This window comes from Pseudopodoces humilis, chromosome 19, assembly GCF_049639895.1.
Source record: "Pseudopodoces humilis isolate 2021_Gansu_Grassland_sample_001 chromosome 19, ASM4963989v1, whole genome shotgun sequence".
Classification (NCBI taxonomy): domain Eukaryota; kingdom Metazoa; phylum Chordata; class Aves; order Passeriformes; family Paridae; genus Pseudopodoces; species Pseudopodoces humilis.
The window spans coordinates 5,916,768-5,944,700 of record NC_142218.1 but is presented as its reverse complement, the minus strand read 5'-3'; the positions used below and the strand labels follow the sequence as shown (position 1 = coordinate 5,944,700).

Sequence of the window (27,933 nt, the reverse complement as noted above, 5' to 3'; positions counted from 1 at the left end):
AGGATCAGATCTCAGGTGTCCCTTTGCCTCAGCACCCACCCCAGAGCAGCTGCAGTGGGCACCTTGCCCAGGCTGTGGCCCTGTGCCCAGCTCAGCTCCAAGCAGAGGCTCCAAAGCAAATCCTGCCCATGGGGACACCGTGTCCGTGCCACACCTCCAGCTGAGGCCAGGCCTGCAGCACCCTGGGGTGCCACAGAACAAAGACTTTCCCAAAGGATTTCTGGATCCTGGGGACAGGAGCTGCTGCAAAAGCCACTTCTGACACAGAGAAGTCACCCTGCAGCCCAGCTGAAAGGAGAGGGACATGTCATACAAATCTTCAGGGTGTTTATTGTCAGGATAGAAATTCCTTTATATAAAACAAGAGTTTAAAAATAGCACTACCCCGCTCTCAGAATTAAATATACATATATATATATACACACACACATAGATATTGATAGAAAGAATAATTACCATTTTGCTATGCGATTATAAAACCAAACAAGATTAATACCAATTTCCAAACTATTCTGCCAAACCAGGGCAAGGGGATCTAAGAATTCCTGCCGCCCACCTTCCCATGGGAGCCCACCTGGGCACCACACTGGGAGCCAGATGGGCATCAGGCATCCCCTGTGCTGCCTGCACCACCCAGCTGTCCTTGCCCCATCACTTGGTAGCAGATGCTGAGACAACAGGAGCTCTCAGGGTGACACCACTGTAGGTTTTTTCTCTTGCAAAGCAGCCTGCCAGAGTCCAGGGGGATTGTGCCATCCCAGTCACTCTGGGGGACACCAGGTATCATGTCTGTCCAATGCCCACAGAGTTCCTCCTCCTCACCCCAGACCTGCCAAGGAACAACTGAACCCCTTGGCTTTGCAGCAGGGCCTTTGTTCAAGTTCCTTTTTGTGTGTTTTTAGGATTTTTGGGTTTTTTAAATACAGTCCACACCCCCCTGGGGACTTTGCAATACAAGAACAAACACTGATGCTTTACGATAACCTAGCAATAACAATGTCGTGTAGTTACTGTACATCCATCCCCGTGCCCCGCCGAGCACTGCAGCCCTCTGCCAGGATCACTTCTTGTTGGCAATCTGCTTTTCCAAGTCTTCAAGTCTGGCTGTCATCTGAGCAAGTGAATGTGCTAAGGAAACAGCATGAGCCAGACAGTCTGCTGGGCAAAGCACTTTATCCCCTCGAAATTCTAAATTAATTCTAAAATTCTCCCCACTCCCATTTATCTACCCCTCCCTCCCCCATGTGTGCTCTGTCCTCAGCTGTTCTGAACCCTGACAAGCCCAGGCATCACCCCAAAGGATATTTTTCTCGGTCAGGCTCTGAAGGATGGCCACGGTGTTCGTCTGGAACTGCACCAGCGCCTCGCACTCACACGGGCTGCGGATCTCCGTCTCCCCTTTGCCCTCCTCTGTGAAAGTGGGGGTTTGGCTGCAGCCAGACCAGGGACCGCTCTCCCTTGCTCCCAGACAGGTTCCTTGTCCCTGCAGCCACCCACCAGGGCTCAGGGCTCTCCCCACCATTTTGCCCTCTTTTTTCAGCCTCTCTGCTTTCTGCCAGGCTGCCCTGCTGATCCAGCAGCTCTCTGCCAGGCATCCCACAGAGCTGTCACACGTGTGGTCACAGTGTGCCAAGGACAGCCGGTGCTGAGCATGACTTTGTCTTCACGCTGGGGTGGCAGGGGGCACGTTGACTCCATCTCTGCAGCCCTGTGGGGGTCTCAAGGGCACTGGGGAGCCCCAGCCCACCCCAGGGCAGGGAGACCCTCACAGTAACCCTGCACCTGGCTGCAGCAGAAGCACAGGTCTGAGCAAGGTACACAGGCCACCAGAGCATCCCACAAGACAGGGTGCCACTCCCAAATTCTGCCCATGCCATGGCACAGGGGTGGCTGCTCACATTAATACTTTTGTATTTTGATTTTTTATTCATTCCCCCAGCTTCACCTCTTCCTCTTCCAAATCCCTCCCAGAGACCCACATCTATACCCACAGCAGCCTGGAGAGATCCTGAGACAGCCTAGGCTCACAACTGCCCAGCTCAGCCTTGGGGTACTTGCCACAGGGTGGCAGACACACAAACCACCCCACTGGCTCTGTGGGGACAGAAGGACCTTCCCTGGCTTGGGGTCAAGTCCCCTGGTGTGGCCAGGAACACCCACCTGGGCAGATATTCAGGGAGAAGTTCTCCACCAGGTGGGTCATGGTGGTGAAGTCTGCTGAATAGGAGAAGTGCTGCTCCACTGGCTCAGAGGCGATGGCTCTCAGCTCTTCTTCCACAGCTTTTCCAACACCCACGGCAAACATGACAATCCCTGTGTGGCAAGGACAGATCCTGAGCACTGCACTGACCACCCCCCAGCAAGCTGCCCCAAGGCCAGAGGGAGCAAAGCAAAGGATGCAGGATTTTCTCTGGGCTTCCCAAATATACAGCAGGAATTTGGGAAGGACAGGCAGGAGTATGGCAGCACCGTGCTGGTGCAGGCTGCTGCATGAAGGATGCTGCTCAGGGCACCCCATGACACAGCACGTCTGCTCGGGGATGCAGCTCCCCAGAGCTCAGCTGTTCCCTGAGACAGCCACTCCAAGGAGCCATCCCAGGATGCCCAAAACACTGCAATTCAGGGTTCCCAACCCCCCTGCACCTGATTCCTTTGCTCTCCTGGCCCATTCAGAGATGTCATCCTGGGAGCGTCCATCTGTGAAGACCAGCCCGATTCTGGGGATGTTGTGGGAGAGAGGCCTGGCACCTTCCAGCTCAGAGAAGCTGTGCTCCACCATGTGCTTGAGGGCAAGGCCTGTCATGGTGCCCTTCTCCATGTACTCCACATCCATCACCGCCTTCTTGATCTCATCAGCGCTGTGGTACTTGTTGAGGGGGAACTCGGTGCGCACGCGGCTGGAGTACTGCACCAATCCCACCCGTGTGCCGTGGGGGGACACCTCCAGCAGGTCCACAATACGGTTCACAAACTGCTTCACCAGCTCAAAGTTCTGGGGCCGGACGCTCTTGGAGCCATCGATCACCATCACAAGGTCGACGTGCCCAGCTCCACACTCTGCAGGCACAGGGGAAGGTGAGAGAGGAGCAGCCTGGCCATGGCCACTGGCAGAGTGAAGGAGCCTGGGGCTGGGCTTTGGGGCTTCGGGACATGGCGGGAACACCCTGGAACTGCAGCTGGGAGGGAGAGCAGACTATGCCCAAGGGATTCAGCCCAAAAACCTCCACTGACATCCCAAACACCCTGTGAAAGTTTTTCCTAGTTTTCTCTTCTCCTGAACCTTTCTTTAAAGCTGCTGCATCTTCTGGGCCATGTCTCTGAGGACACAAGCACCCATCCCCTTGGCCAGGGTGGTCCCCCAACCACAGCCAGCTCTCCATCCTCTTCCAGCCTGGCTTAGAGTCCCATGTGGGGACAGAGCTCCCCAGGCCAGTTTCAGGTGAGTTCTCTCCAGGAGCACAGGGCCCAGATAAGGAGAATGACAGTACTCACTGCTGCATGTCTTGCCATCGGCCTGGAGCTGCTGGCCCTCAGGGCACATGCAGTGGTAGGAGCCCTCCGTGCTCACACACTTGAACTCACAGCCGTGATCCACCCCGTTGCAGAGGTCGGTGGCTGGAAGACAAGCCGAGGGCAAGGGGTTACCCCCATTCAGGGTGCTCTGGGAATAGCCCTTCCCTGGAGACTGGGCAGGACATACAGGCACATGCTATACACACAGCCTGTGTCCTGCAGCACACCAGGACCTACCCCTGCAGGACTTGCTGTCAGGCTGGAGCGTGAAGCCGCTGCGGCAGCGGCAGTAGTGCCCGTTGGGGATGCTCACGCACTCGTGCTGGCAGCTGTGGTTTCCGAAGCTGCAGTAATCAATCACTGGGGAGACAAGGAGAGCAATGGCAGAAAGGAAAAGACAAGAAGAGAGAGAGAAGGGGAAGCAAATGAAGAAGGGACAGGGCGAGAGACAGTCTCTCACTGGTGCAGCTCCTCTTGTTCTGGCTGAGGTAGTAGCCTGGCCGGCAGCGGCACGAGTAGGAGCCCCGCACGCTGACACAGTGGTGCTGACAGCCGTGTCTCCCGTCTGCACACGCATCGATGGCTGCAGGGGAACAGGACACCCATCACCCTCCTGTCCCAGCCTCCCTGGGGCAGCAGGGCAGGCCTGCTCCAGGGCTTCAGTGCAGCTCCCAGCACTGTGAAACACGAAGGAAAAGTCCTGGTGTGGTGGTCAGACCAACTAACACAGCTTTGCACTAAAATCCAGGGAAGAAACACTGTGAACTTTGGTGCTTGGATGTGAACCCTCTGGTACTCACTGCCCAGACCCCTCAGCTGACAGGCAGCTGGTTGTGCCCAATAAATCACGAGTGTCCCATCTCAGAGAGGTGGCCAGGATTTAGCAGTGCTGCATGTCTGCAGTCATTACAGACCCGGGAGGCAGCGGGCCCAGTGAACAGAGCACACAGGCTCCCTGAATCCTCTGCTGTGTTCCAGCTTCCCTGCATGGGACCCGTAACTACAAGCTCCCCGTGAAAGTTCAGATAATAAAAAGGGTTTTTACGGGAGCAGGTCTTTCCATCCACATTGAGCCTGTAGCCTGGGTTGCACTCGCAGTAGAAAGAGCCAGGGGTGCTGATGCAGCTGTGCTGGCAGCCGTGCTCCCGCTCCACACACATGTCCACCCCTGCAAGACAGAACGGGCATCAGGGTGGCCCACAGGCACACCAGACACATGGGGACCCTGGCTCTGGCATATGGCCTGTCCCTGTCACCAGTGTGACAACCCACACAGCCCCAGCCCTGCCCCAGTGCTCACCCACTGATCTCCAGTGCACAGACACAGACACCGTGCACTGTGCTGTCCTGGCACCTCACTGGGAGGGTTGCTTCCCCATCTACCCTGCTTCTGGCACGGGCAGCCACCCGAAACACCTCTCTGAAGGTCACCTTCTGATCTGGGTGAGGAGCAGACAACAGGGCACCCCTTGCCGCTCCACAGCAGCGGCTCTCACCCACCGCAAAGCCTGTCCTGGAACTGCTTGGCAAACTGCTGGATGAGCTCAAAGGACTCCACCAGGAAGACGTGCTCCTCCAGCGGTGGGGAGGCCATGGCCCGCAGAGAGTTCATGTCCGCCCGCTGGATTCCCACAGCGTAGATCTCGATGCCAGCGTTCCGGGCCTGGGTGGCCACCTCGGTGACACGGTCCTGGGGCCGCCCGTCCGTCACGATGATGGCGATGCGGGGGATCCTCTTGTGCAGAGGGCGCGCGCCCTCCTGCGTGGTGAAGGCCACGTTCATGGCGTACTGGATGGCCAGACCCGTCATGGTGCCCTGGGCCAGCGGGACGATGCTGTTGATGGCCCTCTCCATGTCTGCCCGTGTGAAGAAGGTCTTGAGGGAGAAGATGTTTTGCACCTGGCTGGAGTACTGGATCACCCCCACCCGTGTGGCGTTGGGGCCCACGTCAAGGTTGCCGATGATGTCCATCATGAATCGCCGCATGGTCTCGAACTCAAAGGGGCGCACGCTGCGGGAGCTGTCGATCACAAACACAACATCCAGGGGACCCGTCCTGCACTTCAGTGCTAAGGAGAAGGCAAAGAGAAGGCTCAGTCCTGCAGGGAGCAGAGAGATCTCTGCATGCCAGATGGGGGCTGCTCATGAGAGATGGAGAGAGCAGGTTTGGGCAGCCCCCACAGACCAGCACCTTGCCACTGCCCAGTAAATCCACAGAAGGTGACGGCAGAGCAGAAGCAGGGCCAACAGGCTGAGGAGACATCCCCTGGCTGTGGGTCGTTGTGGTTGTGTTTTTTAAGGGCAGAAAATGAGACAGTAAAAAGCAGAGCTAAGGGCACGCAATTGGCAGAGATTGAGCCAAAGAGCTTCTCTTGAGCATAAGGAAGCTACTGCCAGTGCACACTGGGAAAGCATTCAGCAAGTGAAATGCCAATGAACATATTTTGCTTGGCTTGTGTGCACCCATGCCTGGGAGAATTGGGCCCTAATCATAAGGAAACACTTTGAGTCCCTTTGGGATGATGCCAATCTCTATTGCTCTGAAGGTCTCTGAGACATACCTGCTCCTTTCTACATTTTGGGGCCTTCACTGTTTTTAAACTAAAATTTATTTAGATCCCTCTGTCCTGAGAGGAGAGAGGCTGGTACCTCTGGGTTTGCTTTGTCCCCTGCACCTGGAGAGTCAAGCAAGGAGGAGGCTTCCTCTCACAACTGTGCCTCCTGCCTAGGTCAGAGCCCACGGCCTGGAGGGTGACAAGCCCTGGGCAGGGCTGTGTCACAGCTGAGGAGGTGCCCAGAGAAAGCAGCACCAGAGCCACCATGCTGGGGGCCAGGAAGTTTGTGTCCTACTACTGGGGGGATCCTCCATTCCCCTGGGGATGCTCCCAAAGAAGAGGCATCATGTCTCCCCCCCATAATACAGCAAACTGTCCTCCAAGAGCTCCACTGCCCTATGTTCTCGTCTCTCTCCCCTCCATGCACTCCCCACCAGCCAGGGCTCACCTGCAGATTTTGGTCTGGCTTCCAGTGTTGTCAGGAGAAGCAGGAGGAGAGGGACAACAGGCAGGAGCTTCATCATGGCTCTGCGAGACCACACAGCTCCAGTGCTGGAAGGATGTGCTGCAGGGAGAAGACGAGGTGCACTCAGTGCTGAGGGTGAGCTCAGTCACAGGGCAACATTCTCCTGTGATGGGTGTCCCCTAAACAGCAGCAGTTTTGACAGATCCATCCCCAAACTTCCCTGAACCCCATGGAATCTTTCCTGTTCCAAGGACTGGCAGTCTCAGCACAGCTCAATTTCATTACAGTAGCAACACTCTGCCAAAGGGTCTGATTTTCTGCTCTGGGTGGAGCTGGCCATTGGACAAGCCTTATTTTCACTTGCACACCAGGCAGATGGGGTGTTCAGCCAAATGCTTTTTCCCTGACTGTGTGGCTGTTCTCTGCAGCCAGTGGAGAGTGGGAAAGCTGCACGCAGGGGTGCAGAGCCCCAGCCCTCCTGATACTCCTGCACGGGAAGAGAAGCCCCCAGATTAAATGCCAGCACAGACAAAACCTGCTCAGAAGTCTCTCAAAGTCACCCTCAAAGATAATTTTTCCAAAAAGCTCCATTCTCTGCCAGTTTCCAAACTCCTTTGGGAGAGCAGGAGTCTCTGCAGGTAGAGTGTGTAAAGGGATCTGTGCAGGTGGGCTCACACCTCCTTCCTCAGGCAGGTGCTGGGTGAAGCACTGCCAGCCTGATGCTCTTCTTCACATCACCTCGGCGTCCCCACCACTCTGTCACCAGCACTCTGCAGCTCTCCCATTCCTAAAGGTTTTTCCAAGGGATACTCTGCACCCCAACAGATTTTTCATGTCTTTAAAGTGGGATCACTGGGGGGAAAAAGATATTTAAACTTGTTACTCAAAACCTCAGCTTGTCACTCTCTCCCTCCATGCCCATCTCTGTGTTGTCTTGCCTTGCCTTGCCTTTCCTGGCTCCTGCAGGGATATGGATTTAGTTTATTTTTATTACAGCTGTGGTTGGAAACCCAAGGTGCTAGGGATGGAAATGCCACAGATAATGTGACTCTCCCCAGGAGATATGCAATGCCAGGACTGGGCACAAATACTGGAAGGGTACTTTTAAGAAAAAACACACAAAAATTCATTTTATCGGTAGTTATCAGCCAGTATTTATTTAGCCCCAGGAGGTCTCAGCTGTAATTCATCACCAGGGTTGCTGTTTAATTGCTCAGTGGTTACGTGCAGCCCTGAACACCACGTCTTTGATAGCAGGGACACTGATAATAGGTTTCACAGCTGCATCTTAAAACTGTCTCGAGACTCACTGTTCACACCTGGAAAACTGTATTAAAGAATTAGGAGGACAGAAAAGGGGTTCAAGAGGCTACTGGGATCCAGAATGCCCTCCTCAAAGTGAGAGACGTGGCCTGTCCCTGGAGGGACCAGGCTGGGACACGGCGACTCGGTGGCAGTGCCAGGAGCTCCTGCAGAACCCTGCAGGGGAAGGAGCAGTGGGAATGCTCTGGCTGAGGGGATGAGCAGGGACAGCAGCCTGACAGGGCTTTCCCAGGGCACAGAGGTGAGCTTTGCTTTGTGGCCAGGATTGCTCAGACACCTGTGTCCCCTCACCACATGCAAGCAGAGAGGCAAACAGTGCTCCTCTCCCAGCTTTTCTTCCCCATTTATTTAGCAGATTCCTTTTCCAGAGCTGTTTTATTTCCTGGGAGAAAGCACTCACAAAGCACTAAATATTTTTGGGACAGCTATGTCTCCTAGAATATTTCTGCAGCTCTCTTCTCTCCACACCTCCCTGCAGAGGCAGGCTGCTATGGAGCCTGTGTCTCACAGCATCCAGGGAGTTTCAAAGACAGCACAGAGGGAGGAATGAGCTGTCGGGCCAGGAACCAAGAAGGAGAAAACCAGTTCACGACTGATCTATTTTTAACAGCATCTCAGCTTTTGGATGAAGTCTTGGCTCCCCCCACAGCTGGAAGGGCTGATGCTGCCTGGACTGGGCAGGGCATGGCAGCTCGGTCATATGCTGGTCCTGGCAGCAGAGACCAGGCTGGGACAGCATCCTGGTGCCTGATCCAATTTAATGCCCAGTCCTACCCCAGCAGCAAAGGGATGGTGAAGCAAAGATGATGGGACAGATGTCCCCCAGTATCTCCCCCACCATCCCACACTTGGCAACTTCCCTCTACCCTCACTTCCCTGGGGCTGACTTGCATCCCTATGGAGGGACTCCTCGCCCCGGGAAGAATCACACACCACCCCCTCCAGGCCCGTGCAGGAGTGGGAGGGAGATGGGTGGGAAGCGAGCGGCTGGCAGGCAGGTGCTGCCGGGCAAGGCAAACACAGCGCCGGCTGCAGCGCCAGAGACCTTGAGATAACACTGAGCTATAAAGGAAAAAACGTCCAGGCAAGGTGAGTGCTGCTGCCTGGGCTGGCTCAGCCAAACCCTGCAGATGAGCTGAGAGGGACACTTGGACCATTCCTGACGTTTCTGAGCAACACAATGGGAGAAACAGTTGTTGCTTTTCACTGCTGAAGGAGATGCTCAGTATGTGATGCAAGGAGGGTGACCAAGGGGAGAGCCACATGTAAGGACAGAAGGGTCCCCTCCTCTTGACTCTACACCTGATCTCAGCCGAGGAGGACATGGAGATGGATCTCCAGAGACAAACAGGTAAGCCAGCACACCTTCCCTGGGCACCTCCACCAGCAATGCAGCTCTCCAGGGCAATTGCATCCCTCCCTGCTCCACCACTTGTCCGTCTGCTCTCCCTGCCAAATGCTGAGTCTCAGGAAAAACAGCCGCTTCAGGTTTCAGCGTGGCCTCCTTGGCAGCTCTCTCCTGGCTACAGGTTAACAGAAATGCTCTGAATATTCCCCTTCTGGTTCATCCAGATGGTGGCAGGTTGGACCTGGGCACACCCTGCCTTGGGCAAAGCCAAAAGACAGGGCATGGCAGGGAGCAGGGTGAGGAATACTGACAGCTCCCTGCCCTCCTTGCTGTTACAGAGATGGGAGCTTTCTGTACTGAACTGTAGAGGGGATGAAGCAGATGGAGAAGGGAGAGGTGGAAGTGCATTCACAGACCAGGAAAAGCCCCGACACTAGTGTCAAAAGGAGGAAAGCAGGTTGTGGAGCCATGCTGGCTCCAGACCCTGCAAGAAGACAGGACAAGGGATCACCATGATTTGCAAGGAGTGGGGAAGAGCTGGAGGCTGTGAGCAAGCACCAGCCAAGCCAGAGGGCTGTCCCACGCAGCAGGGCTGTGCACAGGAGGAGGCACACACAACCGGTCCAGGCACACATGGCAAGGTGCAGGGCACTGATGCCACGTGTGCTACCAGCACCTATTTCTGTGCTGGAAGCCTTGGCCAATGGTACAGCAGTCCTAGACATAATGTTGTTGAAATTCACCCTCCTCATCTGCCTCTTCATGCACCCTCCTTTGCTCTGCAGAGCTTTTCTTTGTGGACACCCAACCAGGCAGTTTTGAGAAATTCAATTCTATCAGTGTTATTTGATGAAAGTCTCAAAAAACCCAATCAAAATATGGCCAGGAGTCCCAGCCCTGAGTCCTTTCTCTTAGGACACCTGAGTTCTGCCAGGACAACAGCAGAAAGACAGCAAGAGCATTCTCAGGCTGGAGGATGGGGAGAAAAATTATGATGTCCTCAGCAGGACAGCAAGTCATCATCCTTCCAGTCCATGCCTGAGAGAAAGGCTGCCCAAAAATGCATGTGGGACCAAGGGGGGAAGACTTATGTGTGTCTTGCCCCAGGGGACAATGAAGCAAGCAGAGCTACCTGGAGAGATGCAGACAGCTTACATCATCCTGGAGGCACCTCTCAATGCCAAAATTTGTTGTACAAACATGGATGAATTGCTGGCACATTGTCCATGTATTTGCAAGACCTGCAAGCAGTGTGAAAGGATGAGGCCCAGGACAGCCCTGGAGCTGGATCCACCCTCTCCTGGAGAGCTGCCCAAAGGTTGGTTTATCCCAACATAATCCCCAATCTCAAGGTGCTCTCTGCTTGCAGATGCCCAGCTCTCAGCACTACCTCTGCTGCTCACAAACACTGAATCCACCCTCAGGACCATTTTACAGGCAGCATTGACCTTACACTCAATCACAGCTCCAAAATCTCAGTGCTCTTCCCCGCCAGCAGCTGGGTGACAAAAGGAAAATCCCAGCAGAGAGGACAGCAATGCAGTTTTTAGAGCAAGGAAGACTCAGGAACCACAAGCACATCAAGACCATGGAAATGGCATGAATTTCCAGCCCAAAAGGGGGTTTTCCCCCTCATTTAAGGACTGATGTGTCCTTGGTTTTTCCCAAACACGTGTGGGAGAACCAGAGCAGACTCTTTCCAGGACATTGCAGAGCTCTCTGGTTACAACTCTATGGCAGCTTTACTGGGCCAAGTGCCACCTGGAAGGACACATTGCTTGAAAAACAAGGCTGTGTCTCTCCCACAGCACATCACCCAACAGGAGCAAATCAGAAGCAGTGCTGTAACAGGAAAACCTTGCTGGATGCAGAAGGAACTTCTCTTTTGCTCTGCTTGCTCCCCACAAAAGCCTATTCCCCATTTTATGGGACCTGCTCCTGTATACTCACAGGGAGGGCAGGAGGAAGAAGGGTTTTTTGACCAGGTCCATTTGCAGTGACAGATGTTTTTGACTCACAGCTCATGGACTCGTACTAGTCCTGGCAGGTTTATGCTGTGATATTTGAAATCCCCTTGGGAAGGAAATGCTGGGTGTAGCAAAGGACAGAGCATCCCCTTCTAGATGTTCTCCACAACAGCACACGAGGTCTTTCTCTGCCATCAGTCTGTCTCTGAGAGACCTCCCAGTGCTCTGCCACTCACCTGGCAGGAAAGCCTCTTGTCCAGACAGCCCTGCACTGAAACAAGCTGTACCTGGGCTGCTTCTGCAACAGCTGCCATGAATAAAAACCACATTCACTTGCAAATTAAAATGTTAAAGATCTATCCAAGAGGAAAACACAGCTAGAGGAAAACACATCTGCCAAATCTCCTTGTTCAACTAATCATGTCAGAGATGGCTCCTGTTTCAGGGCTGCTGGTGCCATTTCTCTCTTCCTCTCTGTCCCACTCAAGACCTTTAGGCTACACTTGTCCCCTGAGCTGCTCAACAGGCAAACTCAGCCCATCTCCTCACTGCTATTTTCAACAAAACTGGAATACTCTGATTTTGATGAAGAGTGATCAACAGGGGACAGACCCACCTTACTGACTCCCCTTAAAAAGCAAATGCTCTTCTGCAAACAGGTCCTTGGAGGACGGCTGAGCTGGACCAAGAGACTTCTAACTTTGGAGAGAAGGATGTCCTGGCCATCCAGAAGCTGACACAGCAATCCGTTGCCCAAGCTCTTGTTTTGGGAGGAAGGTGTTAGAGAGCATTTTTTTCCCCCAGAAATATGCATGTTCAACCACAAAGGAAAAGAGTCATGGCTCAGATCAGCTACTGGGCTGGTGCAGAATTTGTCAGCTGAGCTCCTGATGCGGCAGAGCTGGTATGAGATTGATAGTTACTAGCAGGACATCTGTCTCCCAAATCTGCTCAGACCACTATCCCCAGCTGACCTCCAGGAAGTTTACATGGCACAGACAACCACAGAGACCGCCTGCTATTCCAGCCCAGCAATCATAGATTCATTGCCTGACCTCCTTCTCTTAATCTTTATATCATATTTCTCACTCTAGAAATGTGACTCAATGTGTTGGCATAAGAAAACACGCCAGGAGAATATTCTTGTGCCTCTCCCCTTTATCCTACCCATCCTGCTATGTGTTTAATTGAAATAGCAGAAAGTGAGAAGCATTTAGCAGCTGCAGAAAGGCACACGGGGACTTTTTGTCCCTCCTCAGAACAGAAAAGCAAACTTTTCACAGGGAGAACCTCAAAGGTAGCACAGGAAATGTCTCACACCTAACTTCACAGCTTCCACATCCCTCTGGCAGCAGGAGATCTCCTGTCCTGGGGCTGGGGTGCCATCACCCCTTAGCAGATGCACCAGAGAAGAGCTTCACCAGCAGCACAGTGGGCTGTGGCGTCCCTTCTGCCCACACTGAAGAGCAGGAAAGTCCAAGTCCAGCTGCAGGTGTACGAGCTGTGAATTCCTAAAGGCAGTGTTTTTCCATGTGTGGAGCTTGCCTAATTTTCCAGCCCAGACAGAGACTCCTGTACAGAGGGTTATCTCTGCTGTGAACAGATCTGCTCCCACTGGTTCCTGCCATAGACCAAGGACTCCTATGGGCCCACAGACTGCACTCAGGGACTCCTGAACTTACACACTGGCAAAGCACAGCACAGCCCAGAGAGAAAAATGCTGAAGCCTGGAGAGAAACCAAGGTAGTGCCACCTCTCTGCAAGGGACAACAGCTGAGCCCTATGGATTTCCCTGAGGGGCACCAGAGGGACCAGGCTAGGGATGGACCCACATGTGCAAGCAGAGGCTTGCAGGGTGAGAGGATCAGAAATTTGCAGATGGCAAACACAGAATATTGGTGGGAAAGATGGATTCTGACTCAAGTTAAAAACGTCAGGAAGGACAAGCTGTGTGAGAACCATGAAAGATTCAGGCACAGGGTAAGACACAGCAGTCTGGAGCATCCTACCTGGAAATGCTGCCATCACTGTGAACCAGTCCCTGGAGTCTCCTGAGCACACACCTCTACCCTCTCCTCCTTTAACAGAGCTGCTTTAAAACCCTTTCTATTTAGCCAAGACAGGAGAGAACCAAAGCCTTCTGAGAGTTGAAAACATTACCTGGCACCTAAAGGTACATCTGTGCTGTGAGTATCTACACAGGGGAGATGCTCACCAGCCCACAGCAAGTAATAGAGAGCACTGAGTCAGGGTCCCCGTGCCCAGCAGAGCAGTGGAGCTCTTATGGCAGCTGCATGAGCTCCTGATGGAGCCCAAGTGCTCAATTTGCCACTGTTTGGGCCCAAAGTGGAGAAAACACAATTGCTGAGAGGTATGACAGGAGCCACTCAGCCTCCTGGCTCGGCTGGAGGAGACACCTGGCATGAAGGAGCCCAAGTGCTGCAGGGGGAGAAGCTGACTTTTATAAATTTCTTTATGAGCACCACTCCATCTATTTATTTTTTTTTTTTTTTGGCCATGTTTTTTCTAGGTACCATTTATTCACTCAGGGTAGGGCTTGTCTGTAAGCCCCCTGTGTGTGTAGGTACAAATGCTACTTATCTCCCCTCCATGTTTCAGCCCTATTCATCAGGCATTTGTAAATGGCATTTTATGAGCACTGAGTTTTTAACAAGGCAGGCACGCTGCTCCAGAGCGAACAAAGGGGCCCCTATTGGAAACTTTATAGATGTTTAAACAAAGACTTCTCTTGAAAACCTTTAACCCCTAATGCCAACCTCAAGGGAAATGCTATGTTATGAGCAATCAGAGCACAAACATCTTCTGTGACCACAGATTGCCTACAACGGGCTGCCTTGTTGGCCACAGCTCCTCTGTTTGCGGCGGCCGCCAACCAGGGCAGCTCCCGAGCCCATCCTGCACTCAGCACATACGGTTTCTTTAATTCTTCAACAACAAACGAAAGTTACAACTTCCACAAAAATCAACAGCAGCTTTTTCCCGTTGGGTGCAGCAAAACCCTGCCTGCTTCAATGAAAAGTGTTGTTTTACTGCAAACTCCAAGATCTGTCGTGTGATTTCCAGATGGGAATTTGCATTTCGGATGAGGCTGAGTTTATCCATATCCTGGTGGCAAATATCAGGGCTGAGATCTGAGAGATTTCCCCACACACAGCTTTTTGCTGATATCAACAGCAATCTCATGAATTCCTGCAGAGATCACAAGAATCTGCTTGTGAAATGAGGTTTCTACTTGTTGTTGAGAACCTGCACACTCACTGCCTGGGAATAATTGCTCCTGTCCTTGAAAAAATAAAAACGAAATCTTAACTGTCAAGAGATACTACAGAGGGTCCCACAGGGAAGAGGGAGAACTTCAATAATAACTTTATAAATAATCTGGGTTTAAGTGAAGCAAAAATCCATTGTGTTTAGGCAAAAGAGGCAAAGCCCTCATCTCAGAGCTGGGGCTGAGAACAGGCCCCTGTCATGGACCCCTGCTCCCCTCAGTCCCACTGCACACATGTGGTGGATCCCATTGGCACAGGACAGCCCCATTTCCCTGCCAGCCCCCTCATCCACACTGGTTCCCACCCTGCAGCCTGCCTCCTGAATGGATTCAGAGCTCTGCACCACGGCAAAGGAGAGAACCCTGCAGAACGAGGGGCAAACCCCCAGCAGAGCACCTACACCCTGTATCTGCTCAGCTCCGCTTGGCTCGCACGACTGCGTGGCCGCACAAACACCATGAGTGCAGAATAATCTCATTTTCCAAAGAAGTTTTCCCATGTAATTGCTTGGAACAGAAGTGCCCAAAGCTAATTTTATCCTGTGAAACAGTTGGAATGATAAGTTGAAGGGGAGTGATTGCTTGTGCAAACGAGTATGCACAGACCCAGTTTTCCAGTCGTGCAGAAACGGTGCATAACAAACTCAGGGTACACTTCTGAGCTTATCTTTCTGCAGGATCTCAATCTCTTGTTGCTCAGTACGCCTTGCCCAGGTGTACCAGACCTTATTATTCTCTGCTAAGAGATCCTCGCTTGTATAAGCAGGGACCTGCCCGAGGTAGGCAAAAGGTGAGCAGGGCAGGCAGCCTGAGCCATCCCGGCAGCGCAGAGGAGTTCACATCGCTCACCCAGCACCGAGGGACCGAGCGGGTTCCATGTCCCGGCTGCCGGACCGAACACACCCCGGCACCGCTGCACCGTGCGGCCGGGGGTCGGGAAGGCTCCAGCCCACAGATGGGAGGAAAAATCCTTTGCGGCAAAGGTTGTGCTCTTCCCCTCCTCCCGGCTTTCGCGTTCTGCTCCTGACGCCCAGGATCGCCGCTCCCCTTCCTGCCAGCCCCGCTCCAAGGAAAAGACCCCTCGGAGGCTGACAATCTCCGCGGCAGCGCTCGGGACCGGGACCGGGATTGGGATCGGGATGGGGATCGGGATCGGGACGGGGACCGGGATGGGGATCGGGATCGGGATAGGGATGGGGACCGGGATCAGGGACCGGGACCGGGATGGGGACCGGACTCACCGGCAGCCTCCTGACCCTGTGCTGTCCCTTCCCGCAGGCTCGGAGCCCGTTCCTCAGCCGTGCGGGCCGCGGAGCCGCTCCCCGCCGCGCTGCTGGCTCAGGTACGGCTGCGGGCGGTGCGGGGCGGCAGCGGCGGAGGCGGCGGGGCCCCACCGGCATTTAACGGGGCGGGGGAGCGGGGGGGCGGCGGGGCGGGCACGGCCCGGCCCCGGGGCAGCGCTGGCAGCGGGGGGGTCCCGCCGCCTGTGCCGGCGGGGCGGACTCGGGGGTCCCATCCGCCCCCGCCGTGCGGGTCCCCGCGGGAGCTGCGCGCAGGTGGAACCGGCACCGAAGGCTGCGCGGCCCGGGATGGCCGTGGGCTCACCGGCGTGGAGGGCCCTGCTGCTTTTAGTGTTTTATTTCCCCTTTTTTCCTTTATTTTCCTCCATTTTTCCTTTTTTTTACTCCTTTGTTTTTCTTTCTTAATTTTAAATTTGTTTTCTTTATTTTATTTTTCCTTTTTATCTTTTTCTGGTTTTTCTCGCTTTCATCTATTTTTTTCTCCTTTTGCTTTTCTTCTTTGTTTTATATTTATTTTTTTAATTTTTTTCTTCCCCTTTATTGCCTCTTTCCATGCTGGGGGAGTGTACCTGGGACCCCCATAAACATAAAAGTTCATGGAATAAGGAGAGCCTAAGCTGAATATCCATTTTACCTAGTGTCCTGGAAGTTTAGGAACATCATCAGATGCATCAGTTGCAGTGTGGGGAGGTGAGTTTGAACCAGGAAACTGCAGACCAGAGCTTGGAGGGCTGTAGAGTCTCAGGTTAAGCTTCCATCAAGAAGGTCAATTGATGTGCATTGGAGATCATCAGCAGAGGCTTCTTAGAAACCCTGGAATAGAACCTTCCTGGTTCTCCACCTCTCCCATCACCTAGATCAGTCTGGTGGTGGCAGGAACCTCCTTCAGTGCTTTATAGGACTGTGTTGCAGCACTTTAACAGCACTTCCCTTCCTCTCTGCACATGAGGAACAGAGAAAGGAGACTTCAGTAAATCACCCTCACTGTCTGGATTTTCTAGCAGATGTGCCAATACTGCTTTATCAAACTTGGGCATTTTGGGGGTGTTGGTGCTGCTGGGGTGCCCACCCTGGCTGGCCCCTGCTCCCTGCAGAGCCCACTGCCACTGGCTTTTCGTGCTTCCTGCTCTCAGCTGCTGTTTGCCCTTGGTGTGGTTGATAAATCCCCCAGGCCTAGAAAAGGCTGAATTTCACTTGTGTGTGCAGTGAGGAAAAGACAGGATTTATAAATACCCATGCATATACAAGGGCTGTGGGTTGGGTTGGTCTGGATTAAAGGAGGTATTGAAAAATGAGGGAAGCCAGAAACTGCAGGCTTCTCATTTCTGTGATTTCTAATGGCTTTTCCTTTTGCATAAACATTGCATTGAGTCCATACCCAAGAGCAGTGCAGGCGTTTTCTCCCCTGATCTGCACAAAATATAAGCCAGACCTCTAAGATGGATATTTTTTATTAGGATGTTTGGTTTCCCCAAACTGAGAGAAGCACAATTGCCCTCTATGGCAGCAAGTCCCCAGCAAGCTTCAGGGTAGCTGTGTCCTGAGCAAGGCAAACCACAGCTCCTTTTTTGGGGGGAAAGCAGCAAATTAAATCTCTGCACTTCAATTCAGTGCTACCTGCGCTTGGGGACACAGTTACTGTGTGTTACACTTCCTGTATAAAGAGGTGATTTGAAGACCCAGTTTCTAAACAATAGCTGCCAGGATTGTATTTTGGTCTCCAGAGTACTTTCATTCCCAGGGGACCAAATATATCAGATCCCTTCCTCAGCAGGCTGGGCTGGTGAAGCTCATTGAACTGAAAAGGAGCAGGGCAGAGGGCAGTTTGCTTCTCCCAGTGCTTGTAAAGCGCTTTTTCTCCTCCTGCGGTTGCCCAGGGGTGCGCACACAGAAGGTGATGTGTGGAGCAGGGTATGTCCCACACAGGGAGCAGCATTCCTCAGCTGGAATCAGGACAAAGCACCGAGTGATGCCCCTAAACACTTGCTGCTGGGAGGGAGAGGGATAATTTTCAGCTGTGGTGTTAAACATCAGCTCTCCTAAAATCATCGACGGGGCTGTGGGGTCCAACCCTACCAAAGCCTCTCGGCGCCTGCCTGGGTTCCCTGCGTGCCCACATGAAACAGCCCTTTGCAAGGTGGTCCAGCTGTGTGTGTCTCCTGTGGGAAGCACACAGAGCACTCCTCCTTTTCTGCTTCATTTCCCATGGGAGAGGGCACAGCAACCCAGCCAGGGCTTGCAAATCCCCCGGGGTGCCCTGGGTCTCTCCCACCTCAAGCACCAGGGTAGAGATCCACCACAAATGTACTCACATCCTCTCCCGAGGCACATCCTGACCTAAAGCAAAGGAAAAGCCTTGGTAAGTGGTGCCAGGCTGAGCAGGGAAGGGGAAAGGCTTACAGAAATCAGCGTAGGAGAAGGGTGGTGGATCCCCCCTCACTCCCCCTCCCTTCTTGTACATAATGCCCAACTGTGTGGAGAGCAGCCGAGCCCCAGCCAAGACCTCTGGCTCTGAAAAGGCAGCTTTTAGTGAGAGCTGTAAGAGCCCAGCCCGTGTGGTGCTGCTAACATGACACTGAACTAACACTGCACTACAACCAAAGCATTTTAATAATTTAATATAATAAATGTCAGAAGGAGTGAATAATTCTCTGTAACCCTGAGGAGGCTGTAGGTGCCAGAAGGAGCCAAGTGGGTATACTGAGCTGCCTTAGCAATAGCCCTTTGACTCTCTGAAGATAAATTTAAACCAGATGATGGATGCTGGGTGGTCGCCTCTGTGGGCAGAGTGGCAAGCACTGCTCAGAAGTGCGTCACTGGCACGATTTAGCCCCAGTATTTGGAAGGCAAGAGCCGCAGAGAACGGACAAAGAAAAGAAAGCCAAGTTTCTAAGTAGTTGTTCCTCCAGCTGGACATCAAATCTGCAGAGCTCCCATCTGTTTACCTGCCTTTGGCATGCACATTCCCACTTCAGGTAGCATGTGGGTAATTGTTCCAGAAGGCTCTTTAGTAAGCTCCAGGCAGCGACCCACGTGCCTCTGGAATTACGTACGGATGGCAGGGAGCAGTGATACCTGCACAAGCCTGGCCCTGCCCTGAGCCAGTGCTGCAGGAGGCTCTGCAGAGCAGGCATTGCTGCTGCCCACGCTGTCAGCACATGCCTTAATCCACAGGTTTAGGCAATTTGCTCCTGAGCACTCCCTGCCACTGCCTGGCCTCTGTACCAGGCGGTTCCATACTTTGCCAAGGGGTTGATGGCAGAGGAGCCCCCAAGCCATGTGGATGGGCACTGGTGACTGCGTTGGTGGCACTAACAGGGATGGAGCATGTGACTCTGCAGCTGAGACACAAGAACCCGAAGCTATACTCCTAATTTTACACAGCACACTGAACGATGAGACTCACCAGGAAAAAATTCACACACCCAGCCTGGTTCTTCCCTGCTGTGTGCCTGCTGTCTCTGACAAACTGAGGGTGAAATGCTCCTGAACGGAGCCAGCAAGGTTCAGTACTCATTTAACACAGTGTTGCATTAGTGTAAAAGAGTATCCAGGGTCAGGTAAATTTCCTTGATACATTTCCACATTTATCCAAATCATAATCAGTTGTTCTGAAAAAAGCAAAAAAAAACCCAAAACAAAACAAAACAAATTTAAAAAAACAAACAAAAAAAAAAACAACAAAAAGCAACCCAGAGTTTTGCTGAGAGGTTCCCAAACACTGCTTTTATATGAAGGGAAAAATAGCAAAGGCGGATCAAAGCTGAAATCACACCATTGCTTGGCAGCAGAGGAGTGAAACAGCTGCAGATTGCCATTATGGAAAAAGATTAAATAACTTTCTTATGGGATCTCTTTGGCTGTGCAAAGATATAAACTATTCATTGGCTAAAAAGTGGAGTGAAACTTTTCAGCAAGACGAAGAGACCCACCCTGGAGCAGCCACTGGTGGGATGCTGGTTGATAAAGCTCAGCCTCAGTGTGCTGGAGCAGGAGTCTCCCAGCACCACGATGGAGGGAACAGGTACAGCTTGGCAAAGGAGCTCCTCCTGCCTTGCCATGAGTGCTGTGGGCTAAGCCCAGAGCCCTGTGCTGGCAGCAGCTCTGGGGCTGCCACAAGAGCAGAGCCTGGTGGCAGCCTGTGCTCTGCAGTCAGGAATGGCCATAAAACTTTCATTTTCCAGGCACAGAGTAGCAGTTAATGCTGTGGGTGACACTGACACTGGCCCTGGCTGTAAATCTGATTCTAGCAGGGCTTTGTTGATTTATGTTTACCAGTGATCCAGTTAACACATCTGGGATAAAGAACTGGGAACAAGAAGGGCAGGAGATGATATTGCCCCTCTAGTAACCAAACAGAGCACATCCATGCAGTGCAAAGTGTCAGGTCCCCATGGCACTGCTCAGAGAAGACACTGGGTAAATATTTGCTTCTATGGGATATGTGTTTTTCTTCTTCATACAACAGGAGAGCATCAGCTCCATCCAAAGCTGGGAAAGCTGGAACTGAAGTGGTATGTGTTTAAAGTGAATTGCAACATGGGTGCTAAAAGCTGTAAGGGGCAAAGCTTTTAAATTGCACTGGAGGAAGAGTTGGCAGGCAAACTCCTCTAGAAGGTTGCTTGGGATGACTGCTTGCAGCTTCTTTCGCTGGGAGCTTGCTCTGGCTTCTGAGCCCAGAGGAGCTCACCACGAGGAGCCTGCCTTGGGCAGATGGCAGGACCAGACTGACCTCTCCTCACACACCTGATCATTTATGCTCTCAACTTTTCTCCATTTCTAGTCCATTTAAGAGGAAGAGAGACTGTGTTTAATGGGAATGCTCCCCTGCACCCCTCTCGCAAGTTCCAATTGTGTGCCTGTAGCTGATCTCCCGACTGTCACCCCTTCTCCTCTGAGCCACCCCCAGTGCTGCCCACAGCCCCCAGATGCTCTCTCACAGTTACTCTACGATGTGTTTTCCACTGGGGCTGGGGCTCCACAGCTTTCTCTGTATGCTGCTTTACCTCTGTCTCTGACAGGAGACTCATCACCAGCCAGGCTGGGTCCCCTTGGTAGGAGTGATGTTCCCAGTGGCCACATTGACAGATGTGCCAAGGAGAGACTCCTACACAGCCATCTCCTCCTCCTTCTCCTCTGGTTTCATCTTACCCAGTCAAATATCCCAAACTCAGGGAATGCTCCTGTCCCAAACTTGGGGGGTTTAGGGGCTTTCAGCAGGGCAGGAACTGGTGTTGTTCAGCGAGTGGTTTCACCTCCTCTGAAGGCAAGCCAGCACCACAGAACGTCCCAGAGCTGTCCTCCCTTGCACTCTCCAGTCCTTGCACTCCCCAGTCCTTGCACTCCCCAGTCCTTGCACTCCCCAGTCCTTGCACACATGTCCCAGGTGGCAGAGCAGGGCATCTTGGACCCATCTCACCTCTCTCCAGCTGGTTAACACCCAACCTACCAAGTTAGCAGAGTTGAATGCCAGGTGTTTGGGAACTCCTTCTAGTTAATAGAGCAGAAACAATCAGCAGAACCACCTACTTCTTAGGTCTCAGAGAAAAATGCAGCTATTTTCACCCAACACCCCTTGCCAAAGCCAACGAGTGGCTCCACCTCACACGACAGCTCCCCAGCTGCACTCACAGCTCAGCAGCATCGCTTCCCAACCCACCCAAAAGCCATACAGCAACAAGTACATCAGGTGGAAAAACAAGTTAATAATCAGTTAGAGCACAGCCACCATCGCATGGGACGGGAAGTCTTAGAAATGCCCTGTGTGTGTTCAGTGGCAAACTGATGAAGCAGTTATTCCATTATCCAAACTTTCTATTTTTCAATGCCAGCCCCATTCTTAGAGCAGCTGAGCTGCAGTGCTTTCTGATGGGAAAGCCTTTCCACCCTCCCCACCCCATCAGCCCAGACATGGAGGGAGCTGGCTCTGGTGCCATAGTGCCAGGGAAATTCTGTCTTGTAGATCCAACCCGTACCACGCCAGCCTGCTCCAGGACAGCGTGCGGAGGTACCTGCAGCTGCCAGCAGACCAGACCGTGCTGATCCTGCACGCCAAAGTCGCACAGAAGTCCTATGGCAATGAAAAAAGGTGGGAGATAATTCCAGCTTCCCTGACAACCACTTCTAAACCCAGCTGCCTAAGGCTTGATTTCAGCCTTGCTGGATTTCGCTGATCTAAGCTGGTGAAGCAAATCATTTGACATATCCTCTCTGCATTCACTCACGATGTCTTTGCATCCAAAGCCAACATTTAGTCTCCATTAATTCAATAACATGAGAAAGGTATTAGCTCCAACCTGCATCCATCCCAGTTAGACATTCCCAGTGGTTAGGTTCTTTCTGTGGAGCAGGAAAGAAAGATGAAGTAAAAGAAGTCAAGACTCTATTCAAATCTCACCCCCCAGGAAGGAAAGGCTAGCGTTCTAACTGTCCTGTAACCCTTGTCTTAAAATCTGCACGGCCACAGCAGGGACTGGGGTGCTTCCATCAATGCCAGTGGTCTCCAAAAAGCTGCTATTTTTGAAAATCATTCCCACACTGCAAAAACACCTTGAGGTTCTGGCTTGAATCTCCAAAACTGCCACTCCCTGGCAGTGATGTCAGACTGCGGCACTGCAATGTAATTAATCCTCCATTAATCCTTGTGATATAAATACTCCTCCGTTATTACTGAGTATGGAATAGCTATGAGGTGACCAGTTCAGCCTCCAAGGTGTAACCACCCAGACCCAGCAAGCCCAGGAGACAGCTCTGGGATGGGCTGGCTGTGCCTACAAAGTTCCCACCACATCCAGTCTCCTGCCAGGGGCTGCTGGTCCACAGGTAAAAAAGTTATTTCAGGACAGAATCTTCCAGCCAGGAGGGAGCCTCATTACTGCCTCTTTCCTCTGCTCCTGGCCCTGTGCAAGGAATGAGTGTGAAAATCAGATGCCAGGTCTGAAAAGGGAGAGAAAACCTGCACAGAGCTCCCAGGTTAAAGTTTGAAGGTACTGCTGCCATTTTCCTTAACAGTGTGAGCCAGGGGCCTGTGCTGTGGATGGATTGTTTAAGTAAACCTGTATCCAGAACTTTAGGGCTCCAAAATACCCAACCCCCTGCACTGGTGATTTCTCTGCTAGTGCTTTACCCAGTATCAATAGAGGATGAATTTACACCATTCACACAAGCGCAAAGACAGTGGAAACCCAAATAAAACACAGGAAAATGGGTTTCCAAACTCCTGGCTATAGATTTATTTGCACTGGGCTCCAAAACTGATTGTGAATGCAAACTCTGTTCCCAGCCTGCTGAAACTCCCACATGGCAGTCAGACAGAGGCAGGGTCTGATCGCTCCCTGTCTTTGGTGGAGCTGGAGCTGCGGGTGCCAGGGTCCCTGTCCTTCCACCCCAGGGCCATCCTGTCACTGGTGGGACCATGGCCACCAGCAGCACCACCAGATGTGGCAGCTGTTGAGGCTGGAACCAGGCACTGGAGGCTGTGCAGGGCAGAGGCTCCCAGCCCCTTGCCCAGCTCCATGTTCCTCCCGGGGTGTGGGGTTGCCCCCAGTGCTGGTGATCCCCAGTGAAGGTCTCTGCTCTCAGCACAGACATCCAGCCAGTCCCAAGCACCTTTCCAGGGTGCTGAGGGGCAGTGAGAAAATGCCCTCCTGTCTCTGCAGGTTTTTCTGCCCCCCACCTTGTGTTTACCTGAGTGGGCCAGGATGGAAGTTAAAGCAGGAGCAGATAAAAGGTGAGCACTGGGCAGCAGCCCTGGACCTCTCCTCCCTCCCTTCCTGCACCATGAAGAGCTGCCCTCTGCCTCTGCAAAGGGAGCAGCGAGTCTGTTTATGTTGGGTTTGGGCCCCCAAACTCCTTTCCTGCTCAAGCTTGAGCCCCCTGAAATCCAGACCCAGGGAGGGCTGGAGCTTGGCCATGCTCCACTCCTGGCAAAGCTGAACCTGTGCAGGGGTCTGGAAGGTGCTTCTCCTTGTCTCTTCCAGCCAGGGACCTGGGAGAGGCTGGATTTCGGGTGTGTGGGTACATGGGGCTGGACAGCATGGGCAGCAGCCTGATGGAGACCCAGAAGCTCAGCTTTGAGGAGCAGCCAGATGCAAAGGTAAAGCCCTTGGCACCCTGGGGCTGGGGGATCCCCCTCTTGCAGGGGCTGGGCTGTCACCAGCATCACCCCACACCCTGGGATGTCACACCCTCCCCATTCTCGGGATGTCACAGTTCTTTCTTCCTAGCCATAACTCCCCACTCCCACTCTGCCAGCCCTTTGTGGCATGTGCAGCAATCCAGGCAGCCCAAAGATCCCCATTTTCTCTGGAACCTTCTTTTCAGGTCAAAAGCCCTGTGGCTGCTGAAATCTGCACAGCTCCCTGAGCCCTGGCTCTTTGTCCTGATGAGCAGCACTGCTGCTTGTCACAAAATGAAAGTCTCATCCCTCATTTGCAGATAAACAGCTAAAAAAAGAGATGCTGTTGATCCCAAAGTTCAAAAGCTTCAGCAGAGCTCTGGCATCTTTTGATTGGAGGTGGAAAAAAAGAGAAAAAGCATTATCTGGGGTTCCTGAAGAGCACGGGGTCTGAGGCAGGCCAGGAACCTCACAGAAAGAGCCTTTGTCCGCAGTGCTTGCCTTGCTAAGGCACAGCACATTGGCCAGGATGAGGGAAACCATAAACCCAGGGTGATTTCTCATGTTATGTGGGATAAGTCACACATGAACATTCATTTCCATAAGGAATACTCTACCCCCAGTGTAAATAAAGCCTCTGCCGATCCCCAGCTCTTCATTCCACCTGTAATAACATCTCTGGTCATTTCTCCCTTTAAATGAACCCAGGGCTCCTTGAAAGGGAGCTATTATATCCTTGTGGGGTGGTGAGGAGGGTGAGCATGGCTGGTGGGGCTGGGCTGGAGCTGCTGGCAGCCCCTCTGTGCCCTTGGCAGGGGTTCAGCTGTGCCAAGGCCCTGTACATCTCGGACACGGACAAGCGCAAGCATTTCCGCCTGGTCCTGAAGCTCTTCTTCAGCAACGGGCAGGAGATCGGCACCTTCCACAGCAAACTCATCAAGGTCATCTCCAAGCCCTCACAGAAAAAGCAGTCGCTGAAGAACACGGACCGTGAGTACACGAGTGGCTCTGTGGGGAGGGAGGTGGGTGCCAGCCCAGGATGGGATGCTCTCTGCTCGCAGCTTGGCTCTGGAGTGGTCCAGGCTGGACCCAAAGCCCGTGGGAACTCCCAAAAGAGGATGTAAGTGACACAGTGATGTCTCATTTCCAAATGACCCACCGTGAGGTGTAATGTGCCGATGCCAGTGTGGCACGCCACACTGCTCACGCAGAGAGGAAGGCAGCGGGGAGGGTGTTGGCTGCTGCCGGGGTGGGTACCCCAGGAACCAGGGATTGTCCTCACTGGACTTGACAGAGCCATCATTCAGTCCTTGCAAGCACTAACCCAGCTGCCTCTCCCCAGTGTGCATCTCCTCAGGCTCCAAAGTGTCCCTCTTCAACCGCCTGCGCTCCCAGACCGTCAGCACCCGGTACCTGTCCGTGGAAGGGGGAGCCTTCATCGCCAGCGCCAAGCAGTGGGCAGCCTTCACCCTCCACCTGGGTAAGGACCCTCGGGGGACACTGATGCCACCATGCCCAGGGCTGCCTGTCTCCAGCCATGGATCTCCTTCTTGGGGGCAAAAGGCGTGGGAATGCCGGAATCCAGCTCAGTCTCACCTCTGACCGGCATTCCTGGTGTGTCTCTGGGCGTTTCCCGCTGGCTTTGAGGGCAAAGGGGCAGTGACCAGGGCAGCAAGAGCTGTACTGGTCTGGAGGTTCACAAATCCAAGCAAGTGACTGCCCAGCAGTATTCCTGCCCACGCTGCTTCCAGCAGTGTCCCTGCAAGGTACCGCATCCCTGCCCTGCTCTCCCGTGCTGGGCTCCCAGGGAATGGTGGCCTCTCCATGCAGCGAGCACGTGCAGAGCAGAGAAGGCAGCAAGAAAGCAGCAGGAGCACGGCCACACTTGTGCCTGGCAAGGTTAACCTGCTCCCCGGGCCGTGACTCTGCCTCTCTCCTTCCCGGCCAGCGGACGAGCGCTGCAGCCGGAGCGAGTTCCCTCTGCGGGAAGGGTACATCCGCTACGGCTCCGTGGTCCAGCTGGTCTGCACGGCCACCGGCGTCACCCTGCCGCCCCTGGTAAGCTCCATCCCCGCGGCTGCAGGCACGCAGAGCGGCTCCACGGCTCCGAGCAGCGGTGCCATGCCGGGGATGCTGCCGCCCGCAGATCATCCGGAAGGTGATGAAGCAGTACGCCATGCTGGATGTGGATGAGCCCATCTCCCAGCTCCACAAGTGTGCCTTCCAGTTCCAAGGCAGCGACCGCATGTACCTGTGTCTCTCCACAGACAAAGTGATCCAGTTCCAGGTATGGCAGTGCAGGAGCAGGTGAGGATCCCTTGCTGTCATCTCTCCAAAGTCCCATGTTGCATCAGGCTGGGGAACGTGTCACTGGGAGGGCTGTTGCATCCAAACTAAGGCCACAATCATGGCAAAGCTTTGGTGGGGACACTGAAAATGAGGTCTTTGGAAAGGAATAATTATCCCCATTTCTCCATGAGCAAAGCAGTCATTTTCTGGAACCAAGACACTGAGGGCAGAAGCCAGGCATCCCAGCCCCATTCCTCACCATCTCCACTGCAGTGTGTTTGGAGCTCTGACACTCTCCACAGGCATCTCCCTGCCCAAAGGAAGCCAACCGGGAGCTGCTGAACGACGGCTCGTGCTGGACCATCATCAGCACAGAGACTGTGGAATACACCTTCAGTGAGAGCCTGGCCTGCGTCCGTGAGCCCGTCAGCCCGGTTCCGCTCATCGCTGCCCTGCAGGTAGGCACAGCCACGGGCTCTGTGTCACCTGCCTGCCTCGTGCCTCCTGCTCCTGAGCCCTGTGCCCCTGTGGCATCTCCCCATTTTGGGATGCCGTGGGAATGAGATGGACAGGCAGAGCATCCTGTGGGAGAAGGAGTCTGGCTCACTGTGTCACATAACCCTGCCACACTCTCTGCCCGTCACAGCTCACGGGCGGCGGGGACGTGGCCATGCTGGAGGTGCAGGGCGAGTATTTCCATGCACGCCTCAAGGTCTGGTTTGGAGATGTGGAAGCAGAGACAATGTACAGGTAACATGGATAAGGGAGCTGGGCAGAAGGCAGGGAACAGCAGCCAGGTGTGGGCTGTGCTGAGCAGATCAGGGAGGGATGTGGCTGCAGACTTTGGGGACAGGGACACTTGCACTGCCTATCCTGCAGGAGCACCGCAAGCAGAGACAGGGATGAGTCTGCTGCCTGCTCTCTGCCCTGGCTGCAGTCTGGGGATAGCCATGGGTGGGGGACAACAGGGATTTCAGGGAACAGCCAAGCAACCCTGGCAGAGAGGAATGAAAGACTGGGAGGAGAGAGGAAGCTGGCTGGAGGAGCTTCACACTGAGCTCCAGGATGGAGGAGAAGTGCAGTCACTCTCTGCTGGCTGCTCCTGCATAGGACCTTCCTCCATTAATGCACATTTTCCTCTCCTGCACTGTTGCCAGGAGTCCCAAGTCCCTTGTGTGTGTCGTCCCTGATGTCTCTGCCTTCGGCAGTGACTGGAGGTGGCTGCGATATCCCATCACGGTCCCGCTCCTGCTGATCAGGGACGATGGCCTCATCTACTCCAGCTCCTTCACGTTTACCTACACCCCGGAGCAGAGCTGCATCCCAGGGCAGCAGGTCCCCTCAGATGTTCCCCAGGACTCAGACAACTTACTTGACAGCATCCACCAGGAGTTTACCAGGACCAATTTCCACCTCTTCATGCAAACCTAGCAGGCTGGGTGGGCAGAGGCTTGGCCTCACTGCTGGCCTGGGAAGGGGAACAGCCCTGAGCCATGCTGGGGGGCTCATCCAGGGCTTGGGGTGGCCCTGCAAAAGGGTTCTCCCCACTCATCCAACACCCACCATGCTCCTGTGATTTACTGATTCATCTCTTTCTCACAGCAGCATCTTACACTGCTGAGATCTCACATGAGAGCATCAATAAATCAGGCTTGAAGGACTCTTTACTGATTCAATTGACTTTTTACTGACTTGCATGATTTACCTGCATGCTGGCATCGAGCACCACAGCTCCCTCAGTGTCCTCAGTCCATATATTCAAAGG

General features: G+C 53.5%; 2 protein-coding genes across 2 annotated transcripts; one reads left to right on the top strand and one right to left on the bottom strand.

Moving 5' to 3' along the window:
• Positions 1 to 431: 431 nt before the first annotated feature.
• MATN4 (matrilin 4) lies at positions 432 to 15,828 on the bottom strand. Its single transcript, XM_005524669.3, has 11 exons — positions 15,704 to 15,828; positions 6,518 to 6,634; positions 5,014 to 5,583; positions 4,559 to 4,681; positions 3,974 to 4,096; positions 3,751 to 3,873; positions 3,493 to 3,615; positions 2,644 to 3,057; positions 2,161 to 2,313; positions 1,306 to 1,410; positions 432 to 1,119 (listed from the first exon to the last, which is right to left on the bottom strand). The coding sequence occupies exons 2-11, from the start codon at positions 6,591 to 6,593 to the stop codon at positions 1,061 to 1,063; spliced, it is 1,869 nt and encodes a 622-aa protein (XP_005524726.2). The 5' UTR covers positions 6,594 to 6,634; positions 15,704 to 15,828; the 3' UTR covers positions 432 to 1,060.
• RBPJL (recombination signal binding protein for immunoglobulin kappa J region like) lies at positions 9,100 to 27,599 on the top strand. The gene is given in 13 exon segments (XM_088064492.1): positions 9,100 to 9,209; positions 15,741 to 15,804; positions 21,726 to 21,851; positions 23,422 to 23,492; positions 23,743 to 23,858; positions 24,695 to 24,869; positions 25,176 to 25,218; positions 25,220 to 25,359; positions 25,828 to 25,937; positions 26,026 to 26,166; positions 26,453 to 26,626; positions 26,815 to 26,918; positions 27,326 to 27,599. Coding segments are annotated over 13 exon segments (1,566 nt in total). The 5' UTR covers positions 9,100 to 9,181.
• Positions 27,600 to 27,933: the final 334 nt, after the last annotated feature.